The sequence below is a fragment of the Diplotaxodon limnothrissa genome, linkage group LG16 (assembly GCF_057381915.1).
Source record: "Diplotaxodon limnothrissa isolate DT_005_m linkage group LG16, D_limnothrissa_male_GT1.1, whole genome shotgun sequence".
Taxonomy (NCBI): Eukaryota; Metazoa; Chordata; class Actinopteri; order Cichliformes; family Cichlidae; genus Diplotaxodon; species Diplotaxodon limnothrissa.
In genome coordinates this window covers 3,688,199-3,698,121 of record NC_140611.1, presented here as the reverse complement: position 1 = coordinate 3,698,121, position 9,923 = coordinate 3,688,199, and the positions used below count along the sequence as shown (strand labels likewise).

The 9,923-nt window shown below is 40.3% G+C and overlaps 1 protein-coding gene across 2 annotated transcripts; it reads right to left on the bottom strand.

Annotated features, from left to right (window-relative positions):
- Nucleotides 1–4,636: 4,636 nt before the first annotated feature.
- On the bottom strand, nt 4,637–7,363 carry en1a (engrailed homeobox 1a). 2 transcript variants are annotated; one of them, XM_085374506.1, is made up of 3 exons: nt 7,030–7,360; nt 6,805–6,996; nt 4,637–4,956 (listed from the first exon to the last, which is right to left on the bottom strand). In XM_085374506.1, exons 1-3 carry the CDS (start codon nt 7,358–7,360, stop codon nt 4,637–4,639), a joined length of 843 nt encoding a protein of 280 aa, XP_085230632.1. The 2 variants fall into 2 exon arrangements, with proteins under 2 accessions (XP_085230632.1, XP_085230633.1); XM_085374507.1 differs by having other exon boundaries at nt 6,805–7,363.
- Between the last annotated feature and the right edge of the window lie 2,560 nt (nt 7,364–9,923).

Genomic DNA, 9,923 nt, shown 5'->3' with positions numbered 1-9,923 from the left:
GAAGTTGTGCTGATAATTCAGTTACACGATGACAACATGTTTAAACGTCTTTCTTTTGGTTTTGTTGTCTTTGCTCTTTGGTTAGTGTTAGGCATCAACACCATGTTTAGAGAAAGATGATGAGCTGGTTAACAAACATGCCACTGTAACAAACCACCATTTCTGGTTAAGTCTAAGGCCTGTCACGGATCTGTGGGAAATAAATATGTGGATTTCAGTTCTACTGGATTCAAATTCTTACTGCCAAAGTACAGTTTGTGTCCATGTATGCAACAAAGACACCTTTTCATTCCAGCTTCATTAATTTCCAGACGGCCAGAATACACCAGAGTACACAGAGGAATTGTGTGAAATATAAGAAAAGCATCTTTCGTCATATCTCATTGTTTATCAGTTTGTTTCTAATAACTTTATATCATTGTTTTCTGTTCCTTTTACCAAATCATTTACTGAGTTGCTTTTTGCCCCCCGGTCACTGTGCCACTGCACAGTGACCGGGGGGGGGGGGGCACACACAGCTTTCTTCTTGTACTCTGTGTTTTGCCATTTTAAGAAAGTGTGTTTAGGTGTTTGGTTGTTTTTTTAACACAATGTGCAAAATTAACTGTAACCTTCCTAAAATAATAATCATAACATAAATAAATTTAGATATTGTTGTGTTGGTTTACAGATTATCTGTTCTAGTCCTTCTTTGTTGAATATATCGGCTTATTGCTGGTAAATGTTCTATCTTATCACAGAATATAACCCAACATTTCACTCGCCCCTGTCTGTGTGAAACAATCTCGAGTATCAGAGGTGAGCAGTCAACATGTGACATTTAATGACTGAGTAATCCTTATCGAACAAATTCTTCCTGGCAGATGGGCACACACATGCACACATACATCTAACATCCAACAGTTAATCCATGTATGAGTTATGGATCTTAGCACGCACACACACACACACACACACACACACACACACACACACACACACACACACACACACACACACACGCACACACAGAGTGTTCAGTAACAGTGTGGGAGGCCTGTACAACTCAATGCCACTTTTGTTACTCACCCATGATAAAACAACCGTGGCCATTTGTGCCACAACTGTTTTGCTGGCTCTCACAGTTCACTTGTTGACAGACTGTAGACAGAGAGAGACATGCAGAGTTCAAGTCTGCACACCACTGTGTATGTTTGTGTTGAGACACATACATAAAGCCTTTGCATGTGTGTTGGTATAACCGTGTGGGGGATTTTTTCCCCAAATTTTAATGTGAAGATTTTGAATTTCAGCACAAAAAATGTTGGCCATGAATTGCATTCCTGTAAATTCAAATAAATTAGACACCATGGTAATCCACGTGTGTTCAAATTTAATGTATCACTTGTTAACACCTTTTCTTTTCTTCAGTCACTTCCTCAAGAAAGTTTTTTGTTTACTAAGAAGGTTTTAAATTTGATCATTTTATGACTTGAAATGTAATTAAGTTCTTTAATTACCACGGGATCATAGCAGGTGTTTACATCAATCTGCTGATTTGGAATTTTCCATTTTTTTGAAGTTTTGGGTTTGCTGTGTGCACTTTTTGTTCTAAGAAATGAGGACTTTCAATTTTTTTTGCTGCTCACAGAGCAGATTATCAAAGATTCCTACTGTTCTATTCAAGAAAAGTTATTATTATTATTATTATTATTATTATTATTATTATTATTATTATTATTATTATTATTATTATTAACAACAACAACAATAATAATGATGATGATGATGATGATGATGATGATGATAGTAACAACAACAGTACTAATAATATACATTCATAAAGTTCTATATCAGCAGGGAGTCTTTCTTTATTACCTTCATTTGCATGTAAATGAAAGCTGTTCCTGTAGCCGCAGGACCAGCTGTTTGGTTGCACTCTTCAGTCACTGCATCTTTACCAGTCTCCCTCACACACACACACACACACACACACACACACACACACACACACACACACACACACACACACACACACACACACACACACACACACACACACACACACACACACACACATAGGTATAGATATTCCAAAGGCCTGTATAAGAATCCTCTTCCCCTCCTCTTCCTCTGAGGCTGGCAGCAGCAACAGCAGAAGAGTGGAAGAAAACAGGTACAGGCAGAGGGCCATACAACTTGTCACAACATCTACGTTTGATTTTGACAAATTGATCTCAGCCTGCTGTTACCCTCTGCTTTCTTTCTTTTTTTTCTTTTATAAGGAGTAAGGAGTGCTTTCATTGGACAGGCTCTGCAAGAGGCAACCATAGGTTAACTATGAAGCTCCAGATGACAGATGACCTCCAGGCTACAGGAAATAACTGGTTTCCTCTCCAAGATACTCATTCTGTTTAATTTAGTCCAAACTAATTACACAGTGGACTTCTATCAGTAGCTGATAACGCAGATCTAAGGTGTTTATGTTTATATATTTCTCTAAGGTCTAACAAAGCCCCCTTTCCTCCAAACAAAAAGGGATTATGGTTCATTTTACTTGTCAGATTAACCGGAGGTCATTTATCTGTTCTACTTAGCTGACAGAATGAAGAACACATTTCTTTGGATGAAAACAATAGCTGGATGGAGAGTGAAGAAAGAGATTATGCCGGCCGAAGGTTACATTTATTTATTTTAAACAAACACTTTTTATCTTGTGAAAGAAATCATCTGGAGCGATAGTCTGTAAATGTAGCTTGTATAAAAACGAGAAAACTTTACAGTTTCTTTATTTCGTGATTTTTAAATATACTCCAAAAATAATACAAGAAAGAATTTATCTAAAAACAAACCAAACCAAAGATTATTCGAGTGTTTTTGGTTTTACATGGATTGTATTTAGTAAAACCCGATCAGGCTGCTCAAATGATAAAGAAACGCACCAACTAATTAAATGTAGGGAATATGAATTGAAATATTCATTTTCTTTTATAATTTTTAACCATTTGCATGAAAAAAAAAAATCAGATACGCCCTCCCTCTCTCACCTGCTTGATTTGTGCCTTTCTGTGTTATTTTAGTGTTGCTTGTAGGCCGTGCCTTGACCTGTCGATTTGCTGGTTGTCTCTCGGAGACACACACACAGGCGGACTCACACTGCGTTTACCTTCAGCACCTTGGTATTTTTGTTTAAGGCTGTGCAGAGAGCCGGCTGATGAAATGGGTGATCACAGAAAGACGGAGAGGCAATTTCATGCTCTGTAACGCTTTGAACGGCGTGATAGCGATGCGTCTTGCAGTGTAAATTCACCTCCTTTCCAAAGACCTATGAATATGGATTCAGTTGTCCCCACTCACTTGAACCAATGAGCTGCGACGTCCCCTTACCCCCAGCTTCTCCGCAGACAGCCTCACCTCCATTTTATTTTATTAATTGAATATTCAGTTACACACACACACACACACACACACACACACACACACACACACACACACACACAACTGGGTCAGTTCCAATATAAAAGTGTTTATTTGAAATTGTACATAATGTATTTCAAGATGTATTTCAAATAGTGCGATGCTGTTTGCCGAGTGTCTCAGGCCGCTTTGCACCAGAGGAAATGACGCACAGAAGCGCTGTAGTAATCCTTGGGTCCGTTTAAGAGACATTAAGCTCAGAAAACACAATTACACAATTTCGACTAAGAAACCGCTGCAGGTGCACACACACACGGTGACGTTATGAAAATGCAGTACAGCTCACACGTTCATTTGATTTGATTTTAAATTTCTTTGTTCGTTTGTTTATTTCTTTTTATTGATCGGCCGATTAGATAAAAGAAGTGGCACAAAAACAGAGAGTGTGGCAAAGCTGCAGATGTTGTGTTTGTGTGAAGGCGTTGTTGTTTCAGTTTTAGCGTGTATGTCTGAAAGTGAAAAGGACCACAACACGTTTTATGTGCTGCTGTACCAATAAAATATTAACAAAATATTAACGATGGGCTTTTATCGAGGCTTTCTCTCAGCAATTACAATTTTAAGTTATTATTTATAATACTGTTTTTATATTTTCCGTGTGGTTTCTCAAAGGGCATCATACAGAATCCTCTATTTAGATCAGATCCCACATGTGTTTTCACTGTAACAGATTGCATGAGACGTTCCTAACAAATTCAAAGGGATTTCTTGTGTCTTTTGAAATGACAGAACCACGTTGTTCACATTTGGTACTCAAACTGTGTGTTGAACCTTATTCAAACTGACCGCAGGATTAGTAAAGTACTCGTATGGCTGTTGGAAGTGGTCAGCAGCGCGTTCCAGAACGAAAGCAACTACCATTAGTAAAGTAAAAATGCCCCAGAACATCAGCTGGTGTGCGCCTGTTATGGCTGTGAGGAGGAATGGATGGGTGAGGGTACACTTCAGTCTAACATCAAGGGTGCTGCTGCTTATTAACGTTTCTGAAAGTGTCTATTTCTCAATAAAATCTTTGGTTTGGCGGTGGCAGGTCAGTCTGCTCGAATCTTCTGCTCTAGAGTCACTTCTGAAGAGGAGGAGACGAGGAAGAGGACACTAGCTCGGTCCCCCATCCTCCACGTTAAATTAGATATTATTATTTACAATGTACAGCGTGAGTGTAAGCAGGAAGTCGTGTTCATCAGTCGCTGTCCTCCTTGTCCTCCTGGATGGTGGTGGTGGAATGGTTGTAAAGTCCCTGCGCCATCAGCTGAAGGGCCAGCCCGTTCTTGAAGCCACTGGCCTTTTTGATCTTGGCCCTTTTGTTCTGAAACCATATTTTGATCTGGGACTCGTTGAGGTTGAGCTCCTGGGCCAGAGACTGGCGCCGCTGCTCCGTGATGTAGCGATTCACTTGGAACTCTGTCTTCAGTCTCTGCAGCTGCTCGGCCGTGAAGGCCGTGCGTGGCCGTTTGTCCTCTTTGCCGCTTTTTGACTTTTTCAGTTTCCGTGTCCTTGGGCCTGCAGTAGGGGCGAAAGAAGAGAGCGGAAACATAAATATGCAGCGTGCGCAAAACAACAGCGCGCTAACAAAGCTGGAGTTCTAAGTAATCCAGCCTGCAAGCTATGGATACATGACAGATACTACTACTACTACTAATAATAGTTATTATTATTATTATTATTATTATTATTATTATTTCTTTATTTAATTTACAGAATAACGTTATGCGGCACGTGTCTGTGTGGTGGTGTCTTCAGAGTATCAGCGCGTTTACACACTCCTGATTACTGCCTACACGGATGACTACAGCAGCCTGAGCCCCTGTCTGACATCATTGCGAACACACGTACGTTTAGGTGTTTTTCACACAATAATCTGTCATCTAAATATTCGACAATAAGATTTCCTTTTTTTTTTAAATGTTTTAGAATATTCGGCCGCCCAGATCATGGTGTGCATAGAACAGCACGCGTTTACTGCTTTTTCTCTTTTTCTTTTTAAACGACAAAAACAAATAATGCCAGTTGGAACAGAAAGCTTCAGTTCACACTGAACAAAGTTAAATTCATTAACAAGATGCCGCACAAAGACTATGGTTTGAACAATCCTCTGGTGTAGTGACTGGTGTACGATTGACTTTTTAAAATATTAATAAATGTCTTTACTTGTTTGGCTTTGAAATACTGAAGTCCACGTCACAAATAATATGGCTCACACACACACACACACACACACACACACACACACACACACACACACACACACACACACACACACACACACACACACACACACGCAAATATATATTAATGAACGTGCACGTGTCTTCTAGCTATTTACATCTGCATAGTTTCTTTAGCAAAAATTTAAGCACGCGCTTAATAAATTCAAAATGTCCTCTGTAAAGACGAACAGGCTCGCGAGGCTGTAAGACTTTATTTACCTTCAGTTCCTTTGTGTTTTATTCCACCTTACTGATGGCAGCTCACACACCGGGTCACAGGAGCTATTACACGCCATCACCGGTTTTTGTGGAAAGACAATATCTCCTGGAATCAGCCAAAGTGTCAAATATGTTCCGTTGTCAGCTACACAATTCTAATCCTCCAGGATCAACGCTGAGCGACTGCTTATGGAAATCTAACAAGACTAAATACCGTTTATGACTAAAACGGGGAGAAGTTTTTACAGGCCGCACGAGCACTGGTTGTGCTTTTTGATGCGCGTGAATTTAAATTAAAATAGCTTTTAGGATTATTTATTTAATCATTTTTTTATTTTGCAAGTGAAACTTTAAACAAACAGAAATTCACAGAAAACCTCCACGTCAAACACACCAAAGTGTTACAGATGTGTAGTGAACAATTTTATATTTTCATCCCAAAATATATAAATGTAAAATATATATTATTTTTGAACCGAAATAAATAAATACATGAACCAGCATTTTAAACTGTTTTCTGTCTTTATCGAGTTTTTTTTATTATTGTGGTGCTGCGTCGAGCGGCATGAAATCCTGAGACGATTTAAAAATAAATCAAAGCGGCAATACAAACATTATAATAACATATATCCAGTATTGTATTGCTAACCAATAAACGATTTGGTTTGATATTAGATTTGAGTCGAGTCAGTGCAGCTTCATTTTTTGAGAACATTTAAACGAAGGTCTGAAAATGTTCTAAAACTTTATTTCGTGCTTTACTTTATTAGAAAAATTGTTCTTCGTTTGTTGCATGGAAACTGTTGAATATTAACGTTTAAAAAAAGTCTTGATGAATAAAATGTTAAGTGAGTTTAGGGTGGAAATAATCCTCAGTTATGCACGGTCACAGTTGCATTTCTTCACGAATCTACTGCCTTACCAGATGAGGGCCTGTCCGAGTATCGGGTGCAGTAAACCCAGGCAGGCCAGAGCAGTGGCTGCGTCTCCGGTGTGGGCGCCGCGGTGCCGTTCAGCACCACCAGCGAAGACGAGGTATTTTCCCCGGTCCCAGTGCCAGTTCTCCCCTCTGCTTTTACGCCATGGCCGTTACCGGTAGAGGGAGCGGCTGCGGCTCCTCCGCCGCTAACGTTGCTTTTTTTGGGACTTGCCAAAGAAGCGGAGGAGGCAGAGGACGAACTACTGTCAGTACTGCAGTTGGAGTCCTGGCACGGCGTCCCTGGAAGACTCGGCCTGCTGATCGCCGGGTGGACGCGCTCCCGACCGGATGTCTGCGCCCTCTCCCGCAGGCCAAGGCCGTGCTCCTTCTTGCAGCCAAAGTCCGGTCTCAAAATGTTGTCAATGAAAAAGTTGGTGGTTCTGTGGGCCTGTTGGGCGACCTGTAGAGGCAATATAGGCGGGGAGGGCAGGCTGGGAGACGGGGAAACGCTCTCCCCCTCGCTGTTATCCGAGCTGTTAAGATCCCGCTGCTCCTCCATCGGTGCTTCTCTGAAGAACCTGGTTTCTGTTCTCTTAATCCACTTCCACTGCGTGAGTTTATTTTGTATCCAAATTATGACTACTAACTAAAACATAGTTATTTTCTCACCGGAATGGTGCTGGTTGTTGTCATTATTCGGAAACTGTGGGCATCCTCCCTGCGCAAAGGCGCTCCAGAGGGTCATGGTCGTTGATTTACTATAAGACTGACTGTGGTCGCTGTTGCACACTACTCCCACACACCCAGAGCTTTTCACCGCTGTGTGACACTCTTCACAAAGTCCACACACACACACACACACACACACACACACACACACACACACACACACACACACACACACAACTAGAGGCGCATGAAACGTATCGGGCCAATCACCGACCGGGACACTTTGGAACAGAGTGTGACGACGTCCAATAATGTCATGAGTCTTTGAGCCAAGTGGAGAGCTGTGGCGCAGGGAGCAGGCTTCACAGAGAAACCAAACAAGAGATTATCGCTGCTCCTCGCCTTCAGTCTCGTTACGGTGTACTGTTACATCTATACAGCTGATGAACGGAAGAATACTGGCTGTTTACTGCTGGTTTTTGTATGAAATTCAACTGCGCACGTCTACTTTACTTTGAACTGTACAGACACAGGCGGGCCTCAGACCCAGTTAAACCGTGAGCCATGACTGCACACAAAAATGCTTTTAATTGGGCCGTAGCGTAAATAGATAGGATGACATTTGGGGGTTTGCTTCCCCACTTACAAGCATGTTTTATCCAAACCAAAGCGCACGCCTTCTACATCTTCATATGCGCCCGTTCGCTCTGAATGGTGGTATCTAACTGCGCACAGCTGCAGGTTAGATACCACCACCTATCAAAACACACGCACATACCTGCTGTTTCCCCTTCTTTCTGGCCATTGTTAGCGCGTGTTGTTTTCGCTGAAATAGCGCGCTCTTATCTCTTTCTGAGAGAGAGGAGCTGCCGAGGGATAATTTATAGGTTTTAATTATTTTTTATTCCGCCTGATGGGCCGGACGTTCATCACCTGGCTGCAAGAGAAAGGCCTTTCAAAGTCTCCGTCAACGTCGCCTTGCCAAACACTTCATCAAAGTGTGAGCAAAGTGGGCCGATAGAATACCAGAAATGCGCATAATAGACAGGCACGCCGCCTGCCAAGATGTTAATAGAAAAGCTGCTGTGCAGCGGAATACTGAGAGGTTGTGTGAAGGGACAACTTAATTGGTATAATTCATATTAAATGAAGCCTGATTATATGTCTTATACGAAGTAATAATAATACTAATAATAACAATAATGATATGTAATGTTTTACATTCTAAGATGCCCTAATTGGCTTTAGTCTTCCTGCAGCAATTCTCCAATAGGCTGTGGTTTTATCAACAGAAAAACACTGATAGTGTGATTACAAACCAGACCCTGTGTCTCCTTTAACTTGACTACTTATTGCCTTTTCTTCGTTCCTTTAGTAGGATAATGAGTAAACTTCATAGCAGTCGTGTCATTAAATATACCGATAATAACTAATACAGCGCTTCACTTGGCTCTATGTCGTCGACTATAAAATGTTTATGAATCATTTTGCAATTCATAATCGTTATAATAATTTGGTTGTTATAACAAGCCTTATTATAACAAGCTATGATGAGTCGTATTTTTATATATTGATTATTGAAAATGTTTTACATTGAACATTCACAGTTACATTACTGCTGCGATCATTTGCTTTATCTCTGGCTTTCATCTCCGTCAGTCAGTAAGCGTTATGATTTAGAGCTGCTTGTTTTCCTCACAGACCTGTGATTCCTAATAATTCCCTTATCCTCTAGTTTAAGGTTTAGTAATATGATTGTGACACTGCAGAAAGAGACAGGCTCAGAAAACGCAATAACGCAAGAACCCTCGGAGTTGAACGGACATGAAAACGAATGAATCTATATGAACACAAAAAGAACAGACGCATGTTTAGATTTTATTCGTTGACGTATCTATGACATAATCTGCTAACTGTAACAAAAATACAGTTTGGCTAAAAAGAAAGAAAAAAATCCGAACTTCTGTGTTTTCATTTTTGAGTTCTATTTTTTTTTAAATCGACTAAAAAAGAAATGCGTTTAATTTGATAAACTGGTAATAATGATATCTGTGCTGCACCTGATTAAACATATACTTGTACATGATTTTAGCTTCACAATAATCTGCTTAGAGCTGCTATTTAAACTCAAAATCAAAAGAAACATTAAAACTACAAAAAGCGAAAACCCGTTTTTATATAATCCGCTAAGGAAGTATCACGGATCACCCACCGGTGTCTCTGAACCTGTACAGCGGGACAGTGGAGCAGGCGGTCAGACCTCAGGACATTAAAAAAGTACGATGTTCGGCTGTTATTATTGTTCTTATTATTATTGTTATTAACAACCACAACACCAATATTAATAATAATAAAATCACGTGTATAGGAAACCTCAGGGAGCTGTCTTTTTAAAATTATAATTTACCTTTAATTTCATGGCAAACGATCTAAAAACATTGTAGCAGTTAGAA